The 25,215-nt window shown below is 60.1% G+C and overlaps 2 protein-coding genes across 6 annotated transcripts; one reads left to right on the forward strand and one right to left on the reverse strand.

Moving 5' to 3' along the window:
* Positions 1 to 1,022: 1,022 nt before the first annotated feature.
* SNED1 (sushi, nidogen and EGF like domains 1) lies at positions 1,023 to 23,559 on the forward strand. Of its 4 annotated transcripts, none has more exons than XM_039391136.1 (33): positions 1,024 to 1,489; positions 4,395 to 4,682; positions 5,140 to 5,280; positions 5,979 to 6,141; positions 7,054 to 7,179; positions 7,303 to 7,416; positions 8,163 to 8,276; positions 8,520 to 8,633; positions 8,725 to 8,841; positions 9,116 to 9,241; positions 9,511 to 9,615; positions 10,051 to 10,164; positions 10,298 to 10,414; positions 10,847 to 10,963; positions 11,042 to 11,158; positions 11,422 to 11,535; positions 11,616 to 11,789; positions 11,963 to 12,076; positions 12,947 to 13,060; positions 13,486 to 13,599; positions 13,681 to 13,794; positions 14,371 to 14,667; positions 16,724 to 16,907; positions 16,994 to 17,106; positions 17,596 to 17,874; positions 18,238 to 18,382; positions 18,693 to 18,775; positions 19,520 to 19,606; positions 19,806 to 19,922; positions 20,378 to 20,468; positions 21,058 to 21,141; positions 21,350 to 21,388; positions 21,756 to 23,559. In XM_039391136.1, the coding sequence occupies exons 1-32, from the start codon at positions 1,286 to 1,288 to the stop codon at positions 21,384 to 21,386; spliced, it is 4,338 nt and encodes a 1,445-aa protein (XP_039247070.1). In that variant the 5' UTR covers positions 1,024 to 1,285; the 3' UTR covers positions 21,387 to 21,388; positions 21,756 to 23,559. The 4 variants fall into 4 exon arrangements, with proteins under 4 accessions (XP_039247073.1, XP_039247070.1, XP_039247071.1 ...); XM_039391137.1 differs by having other exon boundaries at positions 20,381 to 20,468; XM_039391138.1 differs by lacking the exon at positions 20,378 to 20,468 and having other exon boundaries at positions 1,025 to 1,489.
* Positions 23,560 to 23,607: 48 nt separating this feature from the next.
* On the reverse strand, positions 23,608 to 24,953 carry MTERF4 (mitochondrial transcription termination factor 4). 2 transcript variants are annotated; one of them, XM_039391141.1, is made up of 4 exons: positions 24,605 to 24,936; positions 24,428 to 24,466; positions 24,209 to 24,393; positions 23,608 to 24,128 (listed from the first exon to the last, which is right to left on the reverse strand). In XM_039391141.1, exons 1-4 carry the CDS (start codon positions 24,819 to 24,821, stop codon positions 23,772 to 23,774), a joined length of 798 nt encoding a protein of 265 aa, XP_039247075.1. In that variant the 5' UTR covers positions 24,822 to 24,936; the 3' UTR covers positions 23,608 to 23,771. The 2 variants fall into 2 exon arrangements, with proteins under 2 accessions (XP_039247075.1, XP_039247074.1); XM_039391140.1 differs by lacking the exon at positions 24,428 to 24,466 and having other exon boundaries at positions 24,605 to 24,953.
* Positions 24,954 to 25,215: the final 262 nt, after the last annotated feature.

Genomic DNA, 25,215 nt, shown 5'->3' on the forward strand with positions numbered 1-25,215 from the left:
TTTCTTCCTTGGCCCCTTTTCAGGTGTACCTCGCAATCCTGACAGCAGAGGATATTTATACAGCAGGGGTGTGGAATAACATGGAAAACCTCTGGAGCTGGGAATGGATTCCCACATTATGCCAGCACCAGAAGTAGGTGATGGGCCTCCCCAGTTTTTCTGGGGCTGGAGGGGGTTTTCCCTCACATCCGCCCTGGCACCTTGGATGCTTTTGCCGTGGGACAAGTTGGGCACCAGGAGGTGGGAGAGGACCCTGAGGCCCCCACCCCAATCCAGCAGGTTCCTTCGCCCCAGCACCTGCCCACAGTGGCACAGGTAGCGCTCATCATTAATTGATAATTAATCAGAACCATTGGTGTTTTTGATGGGTCTCCCTGGGGGCAGCCTTCCACTTTCCTGGGAGCTCAGCCTCTCCCAATAAAACCATTTCCCGATGATAAATGTAGGGTGGGTGTGTTTGTTTTGCTTGTTTTTTTTTTTTCTGTAGTAGACAAAGAAGCCCTTGAGCCTGAGCTGTAACCTAAAACATGGCATTCCTGAAAAGAATTTCCTGATAATATTTTTAGCACCTAAAAAAAAAAAAAGAAAAACAAAAAAAAGAGGGGGAGAGAAAAAAAAAAAAGCCAAAAAAAGGAAATGACACAGTGGTTTTTTTTCTCTTCCACTCTCTTTTTTTTTTTCCCCTCATCCAGTCCTCTGTTTTAAGGGAGCAGAGGGGACCGCTGCTGAGCCACTGCTGGGGGGAACGGCTGGCCGCGGAGGGGGGCTCGGCGCCCACGCGTGGTTTGGGGTGGGAGCTGCTCGCCCCGCGGGGGACAAAGGGGGGGATGCGGGAGGAGGTGCGGGGTCACCCCCGGCTGCGGTGCCCCCCGCGCTGACCCCCCGCCCCCCCCTCCTCCCACGCCTCCCGTGGGGGGACCCCGCCCCCTGGCCCCGCCCCCTGGCCCCGCCCCCCGGCGCGCCGAGCGCCCATTGGGTGGCCGTGCCCGAGCTATGCAAATGAGGTGGGGGCGTGGCCGGCGCGGGGAAGGCCCTGCGCTGCCTGGGCGCGGGTTCGCGCCGCGCTCCGCGCCCTCGGTCCCGGCGCCGCTCCGGGCAGCGCCTGCCTTGCCTTTCCTTGCCTTTCCTTGCCCTGCCTTGCCTTTCCTTGCCTTTCCTTGCCCTGCCTTGCTCTGCCCTGCCCTGCCTTTCCCCGCCTTTCCTTTCCCTCCTTTTCCTTTCCCTTTCCCCACCATGCCTCGGTGGCTGGTGCCCCCGTGAGAGGCGAGCGGCGTTGCCGGCGGCCATGCGGGTCCTGGCAGGTTGGGCCGTGCTGGTGGCCCTGGGCGAGTGGCTGTGGGCCGGTGGTGAGGTGCCGCTAGGGGACTTCTACCCCTTCGGGCCGGCCCAGGGCGACGCCGCCACGCGGAAGCAGGACGACGGTGGCTCCGAGCTCCGGCCTCTCTCCATCCCCTTCCCCTTCTTTGGTGCGGGGCACACCGGCCTCTATGTGAGTAATTTCGGCTTATTTGTTCCTATTTGCTCTTGTTTCCTCCTATTTGCTCCCTCTTATTTGTTTCCTCCTATACCCTCTTATTCCCTCTCTCCTGTTTATTTTCTCCTCTTCCTCTCCTCTTCCCTGTCCTGCTCGGATGAATCTGAGTTTCCTTGGGGGCCATCAAATGGTCCCGACTTAACTGGAAGAGTCAGAGGACTAGCGGTGTGCCAAGGGCGCTGCGGCGGGCCCCAGGCTTGGGAAGCAGGCTGGACCCCTGGCTCAGTGGGGGGATCCCCAGCGAGGGTCCTGGCCCCGCTGTGCTGGGAATCCTGGGCAAAGCGCTCACCTGCAGTGAGGAGCCTGGACTTAGTGCTGGCTGGAGCCAGCAGTACCTGCATACCCATACTTTGTGGGCCTGGCCCGGTGACATGCTGGGGGATCCCGACAGCAGGGAGCTGGACACATCTGGTGGGCAAGAGCTTGGAGTTGGTGTGCTGCAGCCCTGGCATGGTGGTCCCTGGCTGGTGGCCCTTAGGGGCAGTGGTGGGGCTCTGAGTGTGATGCAGAATAAACATGCCTGCCCTTTGGGCCGCCCATTTGGCACATCCCATTCCCTTACCTGCACCCACTGGGCTCCTGGGACTACTGGTGACATACTCCTTGCAGCCCCCAAACTGCCTGGAGGGGATTGTGGCCAGAGAGCTCGAGTCATGCCTGGCCCATCATATCCCCAGCAACTGTGGCCATCGGGTGGAGGGGCAACTCTGAGTACCTGGTTGTCCATGGAGTCTTTTGGATGGTGCTGCCTTGTGTCCTGGAGTGAGATCTGGGCTCCTCACACCAGTTCCCACCTGGCACAGTGAATCCTTCAGCTTCCTGGTCCATTCTCCCTGGTTTGCTCTGGACTGACTGATGATCCAGACCCAGCTGATGGAGGAGAGGGCTGAGCATCACCTTGGTGCCATCCTGCAGCTGGGCTCGTGTACTGTCCCACTGCCTTGGCTCAGCGTAGAGTGTGCTTGGTCCTGCCTGGTGGTGTTTTTCCCCTGATCAGAGTGCCAGCCCTGCCATCAAATGGTAGGGACCTGGGCTTGGGGCATGGACCACCGTGGGAGGATAGAAGAGACTGTGAGAAGCCAGGTGACGTGATGGTTGTCTCATACAAGATCCACAATGCGGCTCTAGGTCCTGGAGGGGCTGCAGAGGTCAGAGGGTGTACATTCCCTTCCCCTGAGCCAAGACCCCCCTGGCTCTGCAGAGAGCCAGCTTTCCTGCCCCCAGCGTGGGAGTCCATGTGGCAGGGGCCCTCCTGCCCAAGGGAGCTGCTGTCCGGGGGGACTGGAACAGGGCTGGGCTCACCTGGAAATCTCTGTCTTCAAGGGCTGTCTCCACCCCCTCCTCTTTCACAAAACCCAGCAACAACAAAAAAAGCCCTTCTTGGCTCTGGTTCTCTCCCATCTTGCTTTAATCAAGGGAAGAATGTTCCTCTGCAGACACAGTGGGGTTACGGAGGCTTTGGGAAAACAGAATCCTCTTTCCCTTAGTCACAGTGAGGACTGCCCAGTGTTTGAATGGAGGGGCTGAGGAACCCTCCCTGGGGACTGGGGACCTTCCCTAGGGGCTGCACAAGGCCATCACAGCTCAGCCCCACTCCCCTGCCTGGCTGTGCTGGCAGCTGTGATGAAGGCATACATGGCTCCTGGGGATGCTGGCTCCTGGCTCCTTGTCGGCCCGCGAGTGTGACACCAGTGCCTGCCCCTGCGTGCTAGAGCTGCTCTCTCCACTTGAGAGCCTCTTGCCTGCACTATACCCCCCTTTCCCACCCTGCAGCCTGGGGGCTTGCCAGAGGCAGACATTGTACACTGGAGAGCTTGGCTGGGGGCTGTATGCTCCTGCCTGTCCCACTGTCACTTGAGGGCTGGGGAATGGAGCAGTTGGGAGCTGCCTGCCCTGCTGAGCCTGGCACTGTGGCAGAGTGCTGGCAGAGTTTCCTCCTGGGAATTTTGGAGCTTGGGGTGAGAGCATTTCCCTTTGATCCCTGCCCCCCTCACAGCCTATTCAGGCAGGCAGGGGATTTCTTCCTCTTCCTCACTCCTGCTGCATCTGTAAGCTGTGAGGCAGCACTGCTGGCAGCAGCATCCGCTATTTCCAGCTTCCTTACCTGGGCTGACAGCGGCCTGTGCCATGCATCCCTGGGCCAACCATAACTGCCCCAGTTAATTAGTGCTGAGGAACAGCTCGGAGATCTCACCCCAGAGGTCTGCTGTCCCCCACTTTAATGAGAGCAGCCTGCTGAAGCACTGGGGGCCTTTGCATGGGGTGGTGGCATTTGGTCACCTGGAGACCACAAGCCCGTTGGCTCACTCGGAGTGCTGTGCATGCTGGTGGATGGATTGCTGCCCGGCAAGGCTCCCCACATCCTGGGCCAGTGTCCACATGGCTCAGGCACAACTCCCCTGCCAGGAGGGTCACAGTGGTGCCTGGCTGCAGACCCCAGCCCCCTGGGCTGCATGTGAGCCGTGAGAGCAGGGAGTGAGCTTGGCCCCTCGCCCCGGCCGAGAGCACTGCCGCGAGATGGCCCCGTGCACTGGGCACTGTTTGTTTAAAGTGCTGGGCTCCTGCAGTTTTCGCAGCTGTTCCCCTTCCTCTGGCCCGAAGAACAGGGCTCGGTTTGTTCGGGCCGTTGCCTGCAGCTGCGCTCCAGCAAGCAGGCGGCCGGGGTGGGGGACTGCGGGTGTTGTGGGTGCCGGGGCACGTCTCATCTCTGCTTCTAAGGACAGGAAGGGGAAATGCTCCAATATTTGTGGAAAGGGGAGAGGGAGAGAAAGGTGAAATGGAAAGCACCTCTAAAACACGCATTCCTGCTGGCAGCAGGAGTCAGCTGTGACCATCCGTTTCTTTTCATCCCTCTCCATAGGTAAACAACAACGGGATCATCTCATTCCTGAAGGAGGTCTCCCAGTTCACACCGGTGGCCTTCCCCATCTCCAAGGACCGGCGTGTGGTTGCCGCTTTCTGGGCGGACGTGGATAATCGGCGGGCCGGCGATGTGTATTACCGAGAGAGCACCGAGCAGCCCATCTTGGAGAGAGCCAGCAGGGACATTGCTCAGTATTTCCCTGAGTTCCCTGGATTTTCTGCACAGTGGGTCTTCATTGCCACCTGGTACCGAGTCACCTTCTTCGGGGGCAGCTCATTTTCGCCAGTGAGTAACTGGGGCAAAGCAGCCACCCCAGGTCCGTGCCTTCCACGGTGCTGTGGCTCCTGCCACATGTGTCATGGAGCTGGAAGCAGGGCTAAGTTGACCAGGATGGCTCCATCGCAATACCTTGCTGTGACAGAGCAACGGTGGCCTGGCAATACCAACCCTCCTCTTTGTGCCACGTGGAGTCTTTATGTCACCAGCAGCCACCTTCCTGTGCAGCATTTTCCCTCCAGATGCCCGATATCCTTATTTCCCCCCATTTTCCTGGGAGGAGAAGCAAGATCTTCTGGCTGCTGATCACAACGAATTAGAATTAAAAATAATTAAACTCAAGTGCCTATTCTCACAGAGGAGGACTGGGGTCAAAGAAACAACCCTTTGCAGAATGTTCCTTATGTCACCGTATTTTCTGACCAGTTCATCTTTCCTCACTGCTTTTTTCCCCTCCCTGCTGCAGGTGAACACTTTCCAGATCGTCCTCATCACGGATGGCAAGCTCTCCTTCACCATCTTCAACTATGAGTCCATCACCTGGACGACGGGTATGCACGCCAGCAGTGGGGGGGACTTTGCCGGGCTTGGTGGCATCGCAGCACAGGTAAGTGTTGAACATGGCCCCTGGGGCTCCTCGGTAGCACGTCTGCCCTGCGAGCTCACGGCTCCTGGTCGGGTTTTTTGGAGGTGGAAAACCTGCCCCTGCCTTTTTTTTTTTTCCTTCCCTCCCCTCTTCAGAGTTCTTAAATATCTGTGTGTGCTCTGGCTCCCAAAGCTGAGACCATACAGGGGGCTTTGTTATCCTAAAACCACAGGTCTTTGCCTTGGCTGCTGCCTCATAGTCCCTTTTCCTTCCTAACCTCAGCCTTTAAGAGCAGCTGCCACAGCCAGCATAGCTTTTGCTTGTATTTTTATATCTTCCGTCTGTATGTTGTGTTTAAGGGGAAAAAAGCCAACACCCACACCCGCGAAAACCCCAGTACCCACTTGGATGTGTGAATTTACCAACAGTTGATCTGTGCTTGGCTCCCTGCCTGCCAGCCTGAAGCAGGCAGGGTGCTGCAGGTGGAGAGGAAGTGGATGGGATTTGAATGCTGGGGGAGAGACTAAGCAGGCCTGGCAGCCACTTCCCCCTGTGGTCCCAGCATGTGGACAGGGCTGAGCGCTGGCCAGTGGCATGTGGAAGGGGACAGTTGGTCTGAGCAGTGCCACCAGTGGCGCCGAGTGACAGGAGAGATGAGTCCAGCTGCCTTCCCCCATGCACTAGTGATGTCTCTTTACCCTCTACCCTTGTCCTCCCAGGCAGGTTTTAACGCTGGTGATGGAAAGCGCTACTTCAACATCCCTGGATCCCGCACTGATGACATCGCTGACGTGGAGATGACGACAAATGTGGGTATCCCCGGGCGCTGGGTGTTCAGAATCGATGATGCCCAGGTGCAAGTGGGGGGCTGCAGCAATACAAGTAAGAGGACAGCAGTTAGGTTTACTTAACTCCCAACCCAACCCCACACTGTTCTCCAGCCCCATCTTTCCCTGCCTCAACCCCCACCTCCGCGGGGTGGAAGAGATGTCTTGAAGGGCTTTGGGGGGAGAGGGGAGGCAGCCGTGGAGGGGACCTTCTTCAGCACTGGCTGTGGCTTGGGATGGCACCTGTGGGTGCCCTGGGGCTGGGAGGGGGCTGGGAGAACGATTGGGGAGGGGAGGAAGATTTCTGAGATGAAAAGATCCTGTGGGGAGCGATGAGGGAGGCTGGGGAGGAGGTGATGCACACAGGCGGGACCCCACCAGCCCGCTGCCAGACAGGGCACGAGGGGCCATCACCCCTGGGGAGTGCACACGTCTGTCGGTCCCAGGAGGCTGGGCTGAGCCATACGGAGGGCTGCTGAGTGCCAGTCTGCCACGTGGGGCCAGGTTGCCAGCGTCTGGGCCACGGTCCCCACCCCAGGGGTCAGGGGTCCTGACACATCCCCCGTGGAGCTGCTGGCCTCCCGTTCCTCATCCCCACTTCCCTCGGCCAGTTTTTCCCACGCGTGATCTGCACGTCTTGTGTTATCGGTGGATTTGCTGTACGTGGGCTGTCCTGTCCCCTTTCTCTCTGCCCTGGATGGGTGAGGTCATGTCTGTGTCCCCCTAACCAGTGAGGCAAACTGCGTGCAGCCTCTCCCCCTTGCACAGGAGGAATAAAACTGCTCCCCTGTCTCAGGGGAACCCTTGAGGAGCAGACCCTGCCCCGCCATCAGCCCTGTGGGCTCCCTGAGCGCCCCAGGGAGCCGGGTGGGTGCAGACACAGACCCTGGCACTGGTGTGGCTGGAAGGCGGCGGGTGAGCCCTGTCAGGGCAGGGGCTGATGGAGGGGCACTGTCTGTCCCCACAGCCTCTGTCTGCCTGACGCTGCGGCCCTGTCTGAATGGGGGGAAGTGTATTGAGGACTGCATCACAGGGAACCCCTCCTACACCTGCTCCTGCCTGGCCGGCTTTACTGGGAAGAGGTGCCATGTTGGTGAGTGCTTTGCTGCACGGAGCAGGTCTTTGCTCCCGCTGTCACTGCTGTGTGCTGGCAGTCTGTGTGTCCCTGCTGTGCCCCTGCCCTGAGCTCCTGTCCCCATCTGGGGCTCTGTTTCAGATGTGGATGAGTGTCTCTCCCACCCGTGTCAGAATGGAGCCACCTGCCTCAATGGTGCTGGCAGCTTCACCTGCAGGTGCCCACCAGGCTTCAGAGGCAACAACTGCGAGACAGGTGAGCAGTGCAGCATTTGCAGAGACCCCAGGCTTGGGGGGCACTGCTGCTCTTGGGGAGGGCTCTTCAGACCAGAGCTCCTGCAGTAGCTGCTGAGCTCAAGCAGTTTGTGACAGCCAGCTTGGATTTCAGCAAAGGAAGCTTTTCTCTGGCCATGAGCCCTTCCTGCTGCTGACTCTTCTGAGAGCTTGGCTCAGCACTGCCGCCAGCACTCTCCTACCACCACACCCTTAGTGAGAAAAGCGGTGGTCAGTGCTCAAACAGAAGCTTTGCAGGCCCTGCTTTTGCAGGTGATGCTCTGGTCCCAAGCCCTTCAAAGCTAGCAGGGACCCTCCCAGTCCCTGGCAGGGGCCATGGTGACCGGTTTCCCCTGCTGCTGGCCTCCACCTGCCTGTGGAAGTGCCGCCAAAGCATTTGGCTCCCATCAAGCTGCCATGCCAGTGGAGAAGGCGAGAAGGGAGTTGACTTTTGGGGAAGAGAGGGAGGGAGGGAGAAATGTCCAGTGCAGCACACTGACATCCAGGAGGTGCAGGGGGCTGAAAGAGCTGAGCTGCCTGAGGAAGGGTTTTGGGGACAGTCATGACTAGAGACATGGCCACTGTCTCCTGACAGAAGGTGCACCGGTGGCTCTGAGCTATGCTCTCTGCTTGGCCCCGGTATCACCACGTGTATAGAGGGTGCCATGTGCTGGTCCCACACCTGGGTTGACACCCCCCCCTTTTTTTTTTTTTAATGTTCCTCTGCAGCAGAATCACCCTGTGAGAACCGGGTGTGCCAGAATGGTGGGAGTTGCCAGGTGGTGAACGGGACAGCGGCATGCTTGTGCCAGCCAGGATACACAGGGGTGGACTGCCAAACAGGTGGGTGGCAGGAGCAGGTACAGAGGGGAGATGGTGACATTTCACGCCTTGGCAAGCTGCCTTCCCACCCAGCTTCATTCCTGGACATATTTTTGAGATGGGAACGCTGAGAATTGCCAGTGGCTTGGATGTTTTTTCATCTGTTACCTTTGCTCTCCCAAGCATCATCCAGGCTGGGAGGCACTGGATGAGCTGGCTGTGCCCACACATGACCTGACCATCTCTTCTGGCCTCCCCTTGCAGAGGTGAACGAGTGCGAGTCCAGCCCATGCCTGAATGGTGGGCACTGTATTGACCTGGTCGATAACTACACCTGTGTGTGCCTGGAGCCCTTCGTGGGACAGCGCTGCGAGACAGGTGCCTGTGCCCCAGGTTGACCCATGCCAGGGACTGTGTCCCCTGTGTCCTGCTGGCCTTATCGCTTACTCCTTTGCTTTCCCCTTCCCAGATTCGTCTTCCTGCGAGGACCGGAGCTGCCAGAATCGGCAGACGTGCAACTACATCCGCCCTGGCCGCTATATCTGCACCTGCTCCCCGGGTTATTACGGCAACAACTGCCAGTATGGTGCGTGGGGTTGTGCCTTGACCAGCCTGGCATGGGAGCTGCAGTCAGGGGAGCCGGGCAGGAAGGGGTAAATGGCTGCAAAGGGGCTGTGTCAGTCATAGGCACTGCTGAAACTGGTGGGCAGCGTGTGCGGAGGGGCCACGGTGCTGCTGGGAGGGAACTCCTTCCTGTGGGGCTGCTTGACCGTGCTGGGGCCTCCAGCGGGACCTCCAGAACAGGGGGTGTTCCAGCCCCAGGCTGGACCCCTCTGACTCAGCCTCCCCATTCCTCGCAGGCGGGCCCCGCGTGCCTGGCGCCTGCCTGTCCCACCCGTGCCAAAATGCGGGCAACTGCCTGGAGACTGAGCAGGGCTATGTCTGCGAGTGCCGGGAGGGCTACACTGGACAGGACTGTCGAGACCGTGAGTACCAACCGAGGGGTCTTGCTAGCGGGGTTCAGGATTGCAAGGGGAGCCTTCATCCTCCTGAGAGGGAGAAGCGGCAGCTCCAGAGAGCCTGTTCAGAACAGCGGGTTTGTCCTGCTGAATGAGGCTGTGCCTGGATGTCTGGGGGCCTCAGGGCTGCTGCCCACCTGAGCTTCCCCTGTGGGTGGCATCTGGCAAGGCTGCTTGTCTGTCCCAGCTCTACAAGCAGGAGAGGTCCTGGGAGGCTCCCATCTCCTCTCTTGCAGAGCTCTCGGAGGGCTGTGAGTGTCGCAATGGGGGCAGTTGTCTGGAGGGGAACGTCACCATCTGCCAGTGCCCTCCTGGGTTTTTTGGTCTCCTCTGTGAATTTGGTAGGTGAAAGCTTCTTGCTCACTGTGTTTTCTCACTTCGGAATGCTTGAACCAGGCAGGCTGTGAGCAAGCAAGGAGACACTGCCCATGCCTGAGCCTAGCACAGTGCCAGGGGCATACAGTGAATTTGAGCCTGGAAATATGTCCCCTGGTGAGATGGCAATGCTTCCATCTCCATCAGTCCCCCTTGAGCCGTGCCTCTCCCAGTGTCTGCCCCAGCCCAGCTCCCTTGAATGGGTAGGGAGTCGCAGCCTTTGTGTGCTCCCTCTCCAAAGGCATCCAGGCTGGACATTGCCACTTGCACTGTCTGTGTAATGGGGTATAGAGTGTCTGTCCCATCTCATTGGACCCTGCAAAGTTAGGAAACCCCTGTTTCCATCTGGGTGTCCTCCTGCCACTGGCTGAGGAAGGCTGGCGCTGACCGTGTGTTTGCAGAAGTCACCACGACACCGTGCAACATGAACACGCAGTGCCCGGATGGCGGGTACTGCATGGAGTATGGCGGGAGCTACCTCTGTGTCTGCCACACCGACTACGGCACCAACCACAGTAAGGCTCAGCCCTGGGGATGCGAGAGCAGCCCTGGGGTGGGGGTGAGCAGGGAGCACCGTCACCAGTGGGGGAGCCACCCTTGTGTCCCTGGCCATATGTCCTCAGTGAAGCCCTGTGTTTGGCTTTGTAGCAATGCCGTCCCCCTGCGACTCAGAGCCCTGCCTGAATGGGGGGTCCTGCAAGGTTCATGACGACTCGTACATCTGCGAGTGTCCTCGAGGCTTCCTTGGCACGCACTGCGAGAAAGGTACCTGCACAGTACTCCCTGTGGCCCCAGCACCTGGCAGGGGGTGGGAAAAGAGCTTAGACCTTTCTGGGCAGCTGCTTGCAGAGCTGGACATTGGTGCAGGTTATCCCATCCCATCCTGCAGGGTAGATGAGCATTGTGTGGCACTCAACAGTTGCAGCAGCCGATACAGTTGTTTCCTGTACAACACCACCAGTGTTGTAGTTTTTTTACATGCCTGAGCTTCTGCCCTTGGAAGCAGCTGCCAGTCTCCTGGCGTGATGTGCCTGCATGACGGGCCCCAAGGCCCCGGCATGCATCTGCAGGGGTGTAATTTTGGTGGTGTTGCTGGGCCCGGGATGCACTCAGCTTTCCTGCAGTGAAGGGTTTGGTGGGGTGCTGTGGGGAGGCAGCGGCTCCGGGTGACCCCCGCTCTCGGCGCTCTCTCTGCAGCCAAGCCTCGGCTCTGCAGCACAGGGCCCTGCCGCAACGGGGGCACCTGCAGGGAGGCGGATGGCGAGTACCACTGCACCTGCCCCTACCGCTTCACCGGCAAGCACTGCGAGATCGGTACGGCCCCCCGGCTCCCCTGCGGGGACGAGAGGCGGCAGCTGGCCCACTAGGCTCATGCCTGCCCTGTGCCCCCAGGTAAGCCAGACCCCTGTGCCTCAGGGCCCTGCCAGAACGGGGGCACCTGCTTCCACTACATCGGCAAGTACAAGTGTGACTGTCCCCCAGGCTACAGCGGGCGGCACTGCGAGATTGGTAGGTGTGAGGAGGGAGTGCCGAGATTGGTAGGTGTGAGGAGGGAGTGCCGGTGCTGGCGGCTGCAGGGGGAGGGCGATTGACTGGCCTGACGGCCGTGATAGCAGCAAGCAAACCTCACTGCTTGCTTTAAGCCCCCTTTCCTGTGATTTGAAGTGCTGCAACTCTTCCTTGTGCCCTGCTGGAAGGGGAAGGGGGCTGACTCTGGTTTCTGAGCTCTGCCAGCTCTGCAGCAGCTGTTCTTTGCTCTGCTTTTCTTCCAGTGCCCTCCCCATGCTTCCTTAGCCCCTGTGAGAATGGAGCTACCTGTGAGGACCTCGGTGGGGGCTACGCTTGCACGTGCCCCATGGGCTATGTAGGGAAGCACTGCCAGTCTGGTAAGAGCCTTGAGCTTTCCCTTCCAGCTGGGGACTTGGGGTGCCTCTGGGGGCCTCACTCATCCCCTGTCTCTCCCCAGAGGTCGACTGTGGCATCCCCAGCGATGTGAAGCATGCCCAGGCCTCTTTCAACTCCACCAAGGTGGGCTCAGTGGCTGAATACCAGTGTGAGCTGGGATACACTCTCAGTCAGCACAACCACCCCCGTGTCTGCCACATGCCAGGAGTCTGGAGTGACCCCCCAGAATGTGACGGTGAGGATGCTGGGGAGTGGACAAGCCCTGAGGCACCATCCCAGTGGGCCGTGGTCACAGCTGTGGGTTGGTGACCCCAGGACATGTACTCCAGTTGTCCCCTGCCCTCCCAGGAACCTCTGCCTTGTGCTCATGTCTCTCACCTTGTCTCTCCCGTGCCCAAATGCCTGCAGAGATCGATGAGTGCCAGTCCCAGCCCTGCCTGAATGGTGGCCGGTGCAGGGATCGTGTCGCTGCGTTCCTGTGCCTGTGTGAGCCAGGTTACACTGGGCACCACTGCGAGTTGGGTAAGCGACCATGCCAGGCATGCTCCAGGACTGTCAGTCCCTTCCTCGACCCTCAGCCGTTGGGAAACCCCAGTGGGTTGTGAATTCATGACCAGGAGCTAGGCTACCTGCGCTTGTGTGCGCTTGGATCAGCCTGAGGCAAGGGCTCCTCTCCCAGGGCTTCTGAACAGCTGTGGGATTTTCCAGTGGAGAGACACTGCTCCTGGTCGGGCAGAGAAGCAGGCAGGACTGTGGGGGCATGAGTGCTATGTCCCTCAGTAATAGATGCTGCGTGGGCATCTCTCTTGCTGGCAGGGCAACGACTTTTCCTGATGCATGTTTAGCCCAAACAGAGAAGCCCCAGATCTTGGGGCCCAGATGGGAAGTTCCCTGTGTGGCTCCAAAGGTCTCAGCCACAAAGTGGGGAGGAAAGCAGCTTGAGGTCACGTGTATTTGGCTGTGCTCCCATGTATGCTTGTGATTGTGGTTGCATATGGGTGCTGGCTGAAGGGGATGATGGGCAGCAGAGTGGGTGGTGGCTCCAGCTCAGCTCCCTGGGGCCTAGCAGAGGTCAGTGGTAGGAGAAGGTGGGCTGCCTGTCAGAGGTTAGATGAGGGGACATGCCACAGACCTCCTATGGGATCTCTTGGTGCAGCCCCACACCACCAGTTGTCCCTAGGTGTCCCTAAGGGAGTGTCCCCATTCCACATGCCTACTGCAGGGGCAGGCGTGAGGCAGTTGACATCCAGGGGCAGGGATGTTCCTGACCACTGGGACCCAAGTGTCATGGGGAGGGTCCATGCCCTGTTGAAGAAGCGCTGCCTCCCTGAGCCCTGTCCCCAGCCAGCAGCTGTCTCAGTGCTGAGCAGGTGTCTTTCCTCTGGTCCCCAGATGTTGACGAGTGCCAGTCGCAGCCCTGCAAGAACAGCGGGACCTGCCGGGACCTCCCCGGGTCCTTTGCTTGCTACTGTCCTGAGGGCTTCCTGGGGACCCAATGTGAGACAGGTAGGGACTCTCTCTTCCCGAGGCAGTGGGAGGCTGGACTCTGGGCACTGGGACATGGCCAGGGCCAGTACCAAGCCAGGCAGCTGGTCACTGTCTTGGACACCTTGACACCAAGCCATCACTCACTGTTTCACTTCCTTGCCTGCGGTTTTGGGGGCAGAGCTGAAACTGCTCTGATGGGGAAGGAGCAAGGAATGAGGTGTCTGCCAGTTACAGACCCCCTTTCCAATGTGTACACCCCTGCCAAGGGATGTGTCCGCCACGGTGCTTGGAGGGGATTCAATGTCCAACCCAGCTGTGCCAAACCCTGGGCTGCACATCTGCCCTGCTTCCCCCTCGGGGGTCAGTCAGCATCGCTTGCCCGTGGGAGCTGCCTGCTGGCAGGCCAGGGGCCTCGCTCACTGCTGGCCTCCTCCCACCTCCAGAAGTGGACGCCTGTGAGTCAGACCCTTGCCGAAATGGAGGGCAGTGTGAAAGCTATGGGGGCTCCTACCTCTGTGTGTGCCCAGAAGGTTTCTTCGGCTACCACTGTGAGACAGGTGAGGCAGGCAGGGCAGCGCAGGGCGGCCGCGGGGCCAGTGGCACTGCTGACACTGCTGAACCTGGCACCTCTCCCACAGCCAGCGACCCGTGCTTCTCCAGCCCCTGTGGGAGCAGAGGCTACTGCCTGCCCAGCAATGGCACCCACAGCTGCACCTGCAAAGTCAGCTACACAGGCAAGAGCTGCGAAAAAGGTAAAGGCCCTCAGCACCGGCACCAGGATGTGGTGTGGGGCTCGACACCAGCCCGGCAGTGCCAACCACCCACAAGGGGCTCAACGTCCGGGACCAGCAGCACTCCTTGAGGCAGACAAGGCTGGGGGCTTGCCTTGGGGGGGCAGCCCGTGCCCCACCAATGCCATGGGTGGGTGCTGGCATGCTGAGTCGCTGCCACAGGCGCTGGGCTTGGCACCAGGACGCTGGGGACAAGTTTCCCCTGCAGCAATGTCAATCCCTCAGATGCCCTCAGGAGGGGAGGCTGAGGTGTCTGAGGGAAGCCTTCTGGCACTTGCCTCCCCAGGACCCCTCACCCTGTCCCACAGTGGCAAGTGCTTGGCCGCTAGTGATGCCAGGGGGTGCTCCCAGCACCCTGGCTCCTCCCATGCCCACCAGGCCAGGGGTGGCTTGTGCCCACAGAGCCCCTGCCGGGTGTGCCAAGGGAGACAGTGACAGCCCTGTCCTCCCTCGCTGCTCTGCCGCTCACTGCCGGTGTCTGTTCTCTAAAGATTCATGGCGTTACCTTTCCCCTTTGCTTTTGCTCACACCCTGAAGAATTGCTGCCACCAACCTCATTAAAGGTGGAAAGGGTGGAGGACACTGGTGTGTTGATTTCTTGGCACCCACCTGAGGACGCAGCCGCCAGGCAACTCATTGACGGCTACGCCGTGACGTACGTATCCCTCGACGGCTCTTACCGCAGGACAGATTTTGTGGACCGAAGTCGTTCTGCCCACCAATTGCGGGCACTAACCCCCGGCAGAGCCTACAATATTTCTGTCTTTTCAGTCAAACGCAACGTGAACAACAAGAATGATATCAGCAGGCCCGTCATGCTCACCACGCGCACTAGTGAGTAGCGTCCCTGGGGGGATCACGGTCGTGAGCACATGCAGCCCCCGCAGGTGCCAGGGCTTGTGCTGCCACCTCCAGCCTGCCGTCAGCTCCAGCGTGGTGTCAAACCTGGTGGGTTTGCTGGTGCAGATCCTCAAATCCAGCCGGGGGCCTCTGGAAAGCGCTCGGCACAGAGAACTGTTGTTCTCTTTGCTGTGAGTAAAAGGGGATGGACCCCCTGTGGCTCACCCTGTCCAGGGGCTGTAAGGGAGCTGGCAGCGGGGACTGCTCCTGGCTCCTGTTTATCAGGGCCAGGCCGTGCTGCTCCTTGTCATTGTGCCCAGGGTGGCACGGACCCCTAGTGCTGCTTGGCTGAGCTGGAGAAGCCCCCAGGCAAGGTGGGCAGCGGGGCTTGTGCAATCTCTGCCGACAACGAGTGCCATGGGCGAGTCACCCTGCCGTGCCACTGGGCTTGGTGTGGGGACGTGTGAGGCCAGAGGCTGACAGGGATCTCTGCTCCATGGGTGGAGGGAAGGGGCACAGTGATGCCTCTGGGGCATGGAGAGGCAGAGCAGCTGTGATCCTGCTTTCTAGGGATTGTAGAAAGCAAAGGCAAGTAGGATGGAGGGAATTAGACTTAGGAAAGGTGGCCTCTAGGGAGAGGAGGACAGTAGTGGGCCTGTGAGCCACATCCCTCACAGAGGGCTGAGACCGAGTGAAGCACAGGGGAGGAGACAGCAGCGTGGTGCTGGGCACAGCATCCTGTGGGGCCTCAAGCCAGGGCTGGATGCTGGTTGGTCAGCAGGAACCAGGCTCGGAACGGCCCCCTGGAGTGTACCATGGGCTTAGCAGTCACTAGCAGTGTTCCCCAGGGCTCAGTTTTGAGGCTGGTCCTGTTTAACATCAGTATTGATGATCTGGATGTGGGGATTGAGTGCACCCTCAGTGGATTTGCAGACCGGCACCAGGGTAGGAAGGCTCTCCAGAGAGACCTGGACAGGCTCGATCAATGGGCCTGGGACAACTGCATGAGGTTCTACAAGATCAAGTGCTGGGTCTTGCACTTGGGTCACAACAAGCCCCTGCAATGCTCTAAGCCTGGGGAGGAGTGGCTCGAGAGCTGCTCAGCAGGGAGTTGAAGGTGCTGCTTGACAGCAGGCTTCACATGAGCCAACGGTGTGCCCAGGTGGCCAAGACTGCCAATGGCTTGTGTCAGCAATAGTGTAGCCAGCAGGACTAAGGCAGTGACCATGCCCCTGTACTCAGCATTGGTGAGGCTGCACTGCGTTCAGTTTTGGGTCCTTTGCTTCAGAAAGGACACTGAGGTGTTGGAGCATGCCCAGAGAAGGTCAACAAGGCCTGTGAAGGGTCTAGAAAATGTGCCTTAAGAGGAATGGCTGAGGGAGCTGAGTTTGTTAGTCTCAAAGAGGAGGCTCAGGGGGGACCTCGTTGCTCTCTACAACTCCCTGAAAGGAGGTTGTAGTGAGGTGGGGGCTGGTCTCTTCTTCCATGTCTACAGTGAGAGGACAAGAGGAAATGGCCTTAAGATGAGACAGGGGAGATTGGGATTAGATATTAGAAAAAAATTTTTCACTGTTGGAGTGGTCAGGCATTGGAATAGGTTGTCCAGAGAGGTGGTAGAGTGATCATCCCTGGAGGTGTTCAAGAGGCACCTGAATCTGGCACTGGGTGATATGGTTTAGGGGTTCCAGTGGTAGTGCTGGGTGGATGGTTGGACTGGATGATCTTCCAACCCTGATGATTCTATGATTAGGGCCAGGCCTGGGCACTATGGCCCCTTTGGAGCTTGTGGTGGCAGGCTGGGGCCACGGTGGGACAGCCTCAGGGGTGCGTCGGGTGGCACAAGGCCCTGTGGGCAGGCAGATGGATGTGCCTCCCCCCTACCTTGAGGCAGTGAGGATGGGAGAGCATGAGTCCAGCAGGACAGGTGGCACTGAGCAGCTCCACTGGGGAAGCTGATCCAGAGGTGCAGGCAGGACCCCCCTTGGGGGCGCATGGGGAAGGGATGAGGTGACCCATAATGACCACAGTCCTCTCCGTTTGCTCCGGCCAGGACCGCGTCCGGTGGAAGGCTTTGAGATCACAAATGTGACAGCCAGTGCCATCACGGTGCAGTGGGCTCTCCACCGGCTCCAGCACTCCACTGTCAGTAGGGTGAGGGTCTCCATCCACCAACTGGGGGACCTGGCAGGCCGCACCGTGGAGCTGAACAGCAGCGTGGCCAAATATACCTTCCTGTGAGTGGGGCAGTGGTGGGTGACAGGGCATTGGCCCCCCAGGCTGCCCTGCTTACCCCTTCCCACCCTACCTTTCTCTTCCACAGGGACCTGCAGCCAGGAGAGAGATACATCGTCCATGTCACGACACTGAGCGGCCTGGGGACGGAAGACCACCCCTCAGAGAGCGTGTCCACAGCCCCTTTTCACGTGTGGACGAGTGAGTGGGATTACCTTTGCCACCCCAGCTTGGTAGGTGCAGGGGCTTGGCGGGGAAGGTGTGGGAGCTGCCAGGCTGTCTGGCCAGCACAGCAGGCAAGAGGTGTGCAGACAACACTGGGAAGGGCAGGAAAGGTAGTGGCACGTCCTCCCCTGCCAAATGTTGTTCACTGTCTGAGACCAGCATGAGCTCAGCCCCGTGCAGCACCCATGTGGGCCAGATTCATGCCCTGCTGTCCAACAGCTAGAGGACAAGGGCAGACTTGTGTGCCAGGGTGCAGTGAGGCTCTGCCTGTCTTGGCAGGGACCCAGGGCTGCACATCCCCTCCCAGTGCATCCCACAGCTGGAGCAGAGCTCAGGGCTGGCCTGGGCAGTGCCAGGCAACCTGGGGGCCTGGTACACTTGTAAGGTGGTGTGAGCAAGTGAGGCAATGGCCATTCGAAGATACCAGCTCTGACCATTTTCTTTCCCACCCCCTGCCTGCCACAGGGCCTCTTCCCCCGCAAAACCTCACCACCTCACATGTCACTGCCACTTCTGTGTCCATGGTGTGGGAGCAGCCGCCCACTGGCACCATGGAGGGGTACATCATCAACGTCACCACTGCTCAGAGTGTCAAGAGCCGCTACGTGCCTAATGGGAAACTCGTGTCCTACACGGTGCGGGACCTGCTGCCTGGGCAGCGGTACCGCCTGTCCGTGACAGCCGTGCAGAACACGGAGCAGGGCCAGGTGCACAGCGAGCCCGTCCACCTCTACGTCACCACCTGTGAGTGCTTGTGGTTCTCTGCTGGATTGCTGCAGCACAAGGGAGGCAGTGGGATGACAAGGAAGCAGGCTGTCGGGGTAAACCAGATGACCAACAGAGAGCCCTTGCTGCCCCAGCAGCAGGCTGTGGAGACAGAATACAGGCCCATTGCAAAGAGGGGTGGGGGTTGCAGGATGCTGCCTGTTAGTGAAGGGCAGATGCAGAGTGACAGCTTGAGCACTTGCAGCCCCAGTGTGTGGAGAGTGTCGGCGTGTTGCCAGACAGCCCTAAATGGCAGCCTGGGGATGATGGGATGGGATGATGGGACTGGCTGGGAGGTGGGTTGCTGTGCTGGCTCATGCCAGCTCACCCTTTGGTCTGCAGTGCAGAGGGATGTGGCTCCAGAGAGACGGTGGAGTCAAGCTGGGCACCCCCGGGTTCTGCGCAACAGGCTGCCCCCAGCTTTCCTGCCCGAGCTCCGCTTGCTAGCAGATCATGACACAGCTGAGGAGCCCTCGCCAGCCCCCAGGTAGGCACTGCTCCGGCACTCCTGGCTCTTCCACTAGCACTCGGCACAAGCACTAGGCAGAGCCAGCCTCTTTTCCCAGATCCCATGTCCGGGTATCCACAGGGTCAAGCTGTGCTCCTGCTGGAGCACAGCCTCTTGCCCACCCGCTGGGGTCCTAAGCCAGGCCGGCCCTTGCTCTCTGAGCAGGTCCCCCCCAGGACTCGCATGGAGCCCAATGTCACCATGATTGCTTTATGTAGCTGCCATGAACCCCAGCGTGTGAGGCTGGGACACCTGCAGTGCCCCGTACCCTTACGCTCTCCTGTCGCAGGTTCACAGAGCTGGTGGATGGCAGAGGGAGGATCAGCGCCAGGTTTGGCACTGTGCTGGGAAAATCCATCACTGTGAAGACACGTAAGTGCTCCGTTGCTTTTCTGTCCTGATCCTGTCATCCAGTGCTATCTCCTGCACCTTCCCCCAGGGTGAAGTGGCTGCTGTAGGGCTGGGGGAGCCACAGAGGAGGGTGGAGCCCTCTCACCCAGCCCTGGGTAGGCAAACATCTGCCCTGCTTGCTAGACCCCTGCCAGGGAAGAGGGGTGACTCACAGCCAGGAGGGGAGCCCAGAGAGTGACCCTCACTGATGGGAGGCAATACTGACTGTGGCATGGCTGCCCAGGCAGTGGCCTAACAGCCCTCCAGCACAGCCCCTGCCTGCCCAGCAGCCTCAGTCCCCACTGCCAATAACAACCTTGCACCCGAGGAGGGCACCTGGGTGAGAAACCCCTCACTAGTCCAGCCTAACCCCCCATTTTCCATCCCCAGAAGACCAGGGACACAAGTGCCAGCCCAAGATACTCTAGCAGGCTGGGGAACCCCGCGCCATGGGGTGGGGAAGGAGCCTGGCACACCTGAGGGCAACCCTGGGCTTGCTGCGCATCCTGGCTCTGCCCCTGCCTCTGCAGGACTCTGTGTCCCACAGCCCTCCAGGAGGGGTGAGGGGATCACCCCAATTCTAGGGATGGCAACTGTGAAGAGCTAAAGCAGTGCCTCAGGCCTGGCCAGTGCCCCAGTACTGCAGGCAGGCTGGGTCCCCTTGGAGGGGCTGCCTTTGGGTCTGGCTTTGGCCTGGAGGTGACATTTGACCATCTTGTTGTCCAGAGCCAGAGGCTCCAGTGAAGCTGGAGAACACGGAGGTGTCCAGCCGGGACAGTCTGGCACTGCAGCTGCATGAGGCAAAGAGCAAGAGTAAGTTCCAGGGGAGACCCACAGCAGCAGGGACCCAGCCCTGGCCCCACAGGCAGGGTGCTCGGCACCAGCCTGCCTTCCTTGGGGGCATGGCGTGTGTCCCTGCCCACCATCTCTCCCTGGGAGCACCCTGGCGTGCTGGGGGCTTGTTAGGACTGTGCTGTGGCCCCAGGGTCTGACAGCCAGGCATGTTTTGCAGGAGAGGGGCGGAACTGCTCCACGAATCCCTGCAGGAATGGAGGCACCTGCACCAGAGATGCCGAGTCCTACCACTGTGCCTGTTACCCAGGGTTCAAGGGCCGGCTCTGCCAGTTGGGTGAGTGCCAGGCTGTGCCAGAGGACCAAGCTCCCTCCTGCAATGCCAGGCTGGTGGCTGTCCATCACGAGTTCCCCAGGACGTAGATCACCCAGCACACCCTGTCAGCACTCGCCACGCCCAGGCTCTACTAGAGATCAGTGTCGTGCTGGGAGAGGGGCTGGGCTCTGCTCTTGCCTCTCTGGGGAGATGTGAGAGTGCAGGTCTGCTCCCCACTCTTGGCTGAGCTCTCCACCTCTGTCTGGCAAGGCCAGGCCCCTGCCTTGCCCACAGAGTTGCCTAGGCACTGTGAGGCTGGGGGCTCCACTTCTCCTGGTGGGTCAGCTCTGTTGAGCCCAGCACTCGAGCACAGCCAAGGAGAAGCCAGATGGGCCTCACCGGCCCCTTGCCAAAGGGCACAGGCAGGCAGGGCCATGGATGGGCTCACTGATAGCTCCCCTCTCCTATTCCCCAAGCAGCCTGCAAGAAGGTGCCACACTCGTGCACACGGCTGTACTCGGAAACCAAGTCATTCCCAGTGTGGGAAGGAGGCACCTGCCACTACCTGTGAGTACTGCCTGCAGGTTGTGCTCCCCCCTTCCCCCTGTGCTCTGAGCTGGGGATGTCTCCCCATGGCTTGGCTTTGAGGAAGGGAGAGCAAGTGTGAGGCCGTCTCCAACCCCAGCTGGCAGCTGCCCCCTCCCCAGTGCAGGCTGAGCAGCCTGTCGTGCCCCTGTGGGTGCCTCCCAACTGCGTTTCAGGGCAGGGTGTTCCTGAAGTGAAAGCTCCGTACTGGTGTTATCACCCACATGGCAGCAAGGTTGGATTTGGTGTGCGTGACCCCCAAACAGCAGCAGATCCCACCCAGCTCCTGGCTGCCTCTCCATATAAAACCAGAGGGCTGGGGGAGCCCTGCTGCAATGTCAGGGCATGGAAGGCTCTGGTGTTGCCCCCGTCTCCTTGTGATGGAGGCAAAAAGGCCTGGCTGTGTGAGGATCAGCCCTCGTGCACGTCAGGCCTGAGCTCCATTCCTGGCAAGGTTGGCTACCGCAGCCTGGAAGGAAACAGGGAAGCACCCAGACTCCACCTCAGCACTCATAAAAGCACGTCTTGTCCCTGTTGTTCCCTACACATCACCCCTCCACTGTGTGTGCAGGTACAGGAGAGTCTACAAGGTACACCAGGACGTCTGCTACAAGGAGAGCTGTGAGAGCAGTGGTTCCGAGAGGACAACCAGCAGGTACAGCAGCAGCACACTGAGCGTGCCAGCCTTCCTGTGACCCTGGACAGGAGGATGCAGCTGGCAGGTGGCCCCCAGCATGCATGGGCACACTCAGGCTGGGGTGGACTGGGAGAGGGTGCAGGCATGACCAAGGCTCGGATGCCGGTGCTGTGAGCAATGTCTGAGGGGCGCAGGGCTGATGGTGCTCTCCTCCGTTCTCTTCCAGAAAACCAAGCAACAGTCACACACTGAAGAAGCCATAGAAGTAAGTACCTGCTCCAGCCCTCAGCCACAGGCAGGGGCAGTTCTTGTACAGGGAGTGGGGGAGGAGGAAGGGTGGAGGCCAGGGCACACCCCTAGCTCACACCTCCCATGTTTAGGAGGTGTGAGGGCTTTGTGGCTGAGGGCTCCTGGTTGTGTCTGGGATGGAGGAGCAGAAGGCAATGTTCTGCTTCCCCTTGGCTCTGCAGCTTCATGAACAAGAGATTCCTGCACAGGCTAAAGCTGGAGCCCTGGAGAGGGCAGGTCCCCTTCTCCCAGCCTGAGATGGGTGCACGGGGTGGGAAGAGGCAGCTGTGGGGCTTTGGGGGGATTCCGCACACCAGCTTAATTTTCCTCCTGCTCCTCCACAGGGTTTAAAGCAGTAGAAGCTTCATCTTTCCACATCTAAGGGCTTTCTGAACACCAGGAAGATCAGATCTGCTCACTGCGTTGAACACAGCAGGGGCACCTTCCTGCCTGGTGTTAGCCTCTCCCTCTCCTCCAGCCTGTTAGGCAGCCAGGTCAGCAGACCGGGCAGTGCTCCCTTCCCCCTGCCAGCCCAGCACTGCCTTTGCTGGTTTGTCTCCCTCTGGCCGCCTCTCTGCCCCTGAGGAGCTGAGCACCAGTGCCCCCGAGGGGGCCAGCCCTGCTCGGGCCCCCCAGCCACTCTGCACAAGTGACGGGCTCCCTGCTCCACTCAGGGATCAGCCCAGCAACTTGCCAACAGCATCTGCACCAACCTGTTTTCATAATCCAAGGTTATAAATTACCTATAACCCTCAAATAAAACAGTTTAATGCAGAGCAAAAAGCCGTAGCCATCAACTGAAACATGGCCCCCAAAAGTCTGCTCGGAGATGTTCCAACTTCTCTAGATGAGTTAAAAATGGTAAGCAGCTCCGAGCAGCGAGGCGAGCATGGACAGTAGAGGCACATTCCTGTTTCCTCTGCTCTAGTAGGGGCAACTGATGCAGCTTCTTCTGCCTGCCTTTTTTCTTTGCTTTGTAAACAATCCCTGGTTTTAACCAAACTTCCAGCTCAGAAACCAGTAGAGCACCTAGAAAGAATTTTAAAAGTGATCTCTAGGTGAAGTCTGTCAGCTGAGGCATGCCAGTGCCACCACACTTGTTGTAACTGCCCCCACACCAACGCAGGGCACAGCAGAGGCTTGGTGACAATGCCAGGCCCACATGCCATCCCCCTGTGCTACTTCCAGCGTTTGCCTTCCCTGTGGCACCAGCGCTGTGGAGTGTGTGGAGGAGAGAACCAGCACTGCGGCAGGGCAGGCAAAGAAAGAGTGTAGTTTAGAAACATTCCTAGTTTTTGTGAGTTTGTATGACAACACTAGTTAAACATAGATTTGTGTATTAATGTACACAGTGTATATTATAAATTAATACATACCAGAGATATATCGCAGTTATGGTATAGAGCATTATGTCCCCAGCAGCGTGGGGTTATCCCGGGGGAGGCCCTCCCCTCCCACCTAGCATCAGTGAACTCTGTAGCTCAGCCATATGTCTCAAGTGGCGGCCTGGAAGATGCTCTTGGAGCAGGACAGGCCTAGGAGTTTCAGTGCTCCTGCCACCACCCTCTTCCTGCCAGGAGCAGTGTAACAGTGCTCAGCCTGGAGGAACAGCTGCAGAGGCGGGTGGCAGAGACAAGGTAAAGCCTTGGCCCCCTGGCCAGCGTGATGCTGCCCTCCTCCACTGCCTCTAGCTCTCATCTCAGAGGAGAGACATGCCTCATTTTCCTCCAAGGCTATCTGGTCCTGCTCCAGCTACCTGGCAAGCACATCAGCACTACCTCCCCAGGGCAGGAGAGGAAGCCACCTGGGAGAGCAGGGCAAGGGGAAACCCAGACCAGCCTCTGTTCTCTGTGAGGGACAGGAGGGTTTGGGGCCATGGTCAGAAAGCTTTTGCATCCCTGCCCCGTCAGCCACGAGATCAGTGCTGACACTGGCTGTGGAGGTGAAGGCAGCCCTGCCGTGGGACAGTCCTGTTTCCACAGGGCCTGTGCCCCCAGCCCCAGGAAGCCTGGCCCTGCTGCCAGCTGGCATAGCAGCCCACTGCCTCCCACCCCACAGCTGGCAAAGTATGTAATACAGCCTTGGAAATAAAATTAGGGGGGTTTGTTTTGTTTTGTTTTTAAATAAAAACACTTTATGGAAGCTGGATTTTTTTTAAGTAGTTGGTCAGTGGTCAATGAGGAAGAATGAGTGGTGTTGTATTTGATAGACTGGATTTATTGGTGCCCCACACATGGGGCCCTGCAGCCACCATTGCTCTTGCTGATGCTGGGTGGGAGCCCAGAGCACCCATGGGTACGCAATGGGGTGGGGGAGTGCGCCAGCATGGGAGGGCTCGGGCACCTCAGAGCCTCACCTCCTCACTCCGGGGCTGTTTTACTTCTTTCACTGTCCAAATCATCATCTTCCTCTGCATATAGTGCATCCACTTCCTCCTCCTTCCCCTCTTCAGCCTCCTCCCGAGCCAGCAGCTTCTTGAAGACCTCATACTCCTCCAGGGTAGAGCAGGCCAGGCTGGCCAGAAAGTCTTTCTCCGAGAGCTGAAGGATGTCCTTCAGTTTTGGGTTATTGGTTTGTATCTGCCCTTTGTGTGGGGTCTCGTAGAGCCCTCGGCGCTCCAGGAAGATGTGCCGGTTTCGGAGCTCGGCAAAGGGCATTTGGAAGAGTCGAGCCTTCACCATCTCCTTCTGCCGGACTCCCATTCTGAAGTAAGCGTACTGCGGGCGGGACGGGCTGCGTCAGGCACAGTCCCATCCCCGCGGCAGGCTCCGGCAGGGAGAGGGATGCCGATCCTCACCTGGAAGTGGTGGTGGAGGCTGCACGGCTCCTCCAGCAGGACGGCGGGGCAGGTGCCCAGCACCTCCCGCAGCTGCTCCGCCGTGAAGAGGCAGCGCTCCCGCAGCAGCCGCACCGCCGCCGCCAGCCTCTTCCGGGGCACGGCGAAGAGCTGGGGGCAGCGGCTCAGCGCCCGCTCCAGCCGACCTGCAGGCACAGGGTCAGCGGGCCGGGCCCCGACCTGCAGGCACAGGGTCAGCGGGCCGGGCCGGGCCCCGACCTGCAGGCACAGGGTCAGCGGGCCGGGCCCCGACCTGCAGGCACAGGGTCAGCGGGCCGGGCCCCGACCTGCAGGCACAGGGTCACCGGGCCGGGCCGGGCCCCGGTGCGCCCCCCCGTCCTCCCCGCGCCGCCCTACCTCCGTCCAGCCCCAGGCGCCGCAGCTCCTCGGCGCGCTCCCGCAGCTGCTCCGTGGGCAGCCGCAGCAGCGCCGGGCTCTGCTCCAGCAGCGCCAGGGCGGCCTCGGCGCTCAGCCCCAGCAGCAGCAGCTGCGCCGCCACCGCCTCCCGCCGCTCGGGGCCGAGCCGGGGCTGCAGCCCCTGGAGCCGCCGGGCCTGCTCCTGGCTGAAGCCCATGGCCCGCAGCGCCGCCGCCTCCCCACAGCCGCGGCGGGGGCACGGCCGGAGGGCGGCGAGGAGCGCCCGCCCCGCCAGCACCGCCCGCCCGGCCCCGCGCGGCAGCGGCAGCGGCAGCGGCAGCCCCGCCATGGCCGCGGCCCGGCCCCGCGGGGAGCAGCGGGAAGGCCCCGCCGCGCTGCTCCGGCCCCGCCCTGTGAGCAGCGCCGGGGGACGGGGAGGAGCGCCAGGGTGGGAGCCGGGCCCGGCTTCCCCGGGCATGCAGGGCTGCCTCGCCGGGGCGGAACAGAGCCGTACCGCGGGCGGAGCGCCGTGCCCGCTGCCCATGGCCCGCAGGGGCGATGCCCGGGTCATCTTCCCCGCCCGGGCCGGAGCCGAAGCACAGCCCCAGCGC

The sequence above is a fragment of the Pipra filicauda genome, unplaced genomic scaffold (genome assembly GCF_003945595.2).
Source record: "Pipra filicauda isolate LSUMZ 115617 unplaced genomic scaffold, ASM394559v2 scaffold90_size2875636_pilon, whole genome shotgun sequence".
Classification (NCBI taxonomy): Eukaryota; Metazoa; Chordata; class Aves; order Passeriformes; family Pipridae; genus Pipra; species Pipra filicauda.

Coding starts and splice junctions, on each gene's coding strand:
- SNED1 (XM_039391136.1), top strand. CDS start 1,286: ATGCGGGTCCTGGCAGGTTGGGCCGTGCTGGTGGCCCTGGGCGAGTGG. Junction 8,277..8,519: donor AGGGGTGGACTGCCAAACAG/GTGGGTGGCAGG, acceptor CTCCCCTTGCAG/AGGTGAACGAGTGCGAGTCC. Junction 11,159..11,421: donor CGGGCGGCACTGCGAGATTG/GTAGGTGTGAGG, acceptor CTTTTCTTCCAG/TGCCCTCCCCATGCTTCCTT.
- MTERF4 (XM_039391140.1), bottom strand. CDS start 24,953: ATGGCGGGGCTGCCGCTGCCGCTGCCGCTGCCGCGCGGGGCCGGGCGG. Junction 24,394..24,604: donor GCGCCTGGGGCTGGACGGAG/GTAGGGCGGCGC, acceptor CTGTGCCTGCAG/GTCGGCTGGAGCGGGCGCTG. Junction 24,129..24,208: donor GCCTCCACCACCACTTCCAG/GTGAGGATCGGC, acceptor TCCCGCCCGCAG/TACGCTTACTTCAGAATGGG.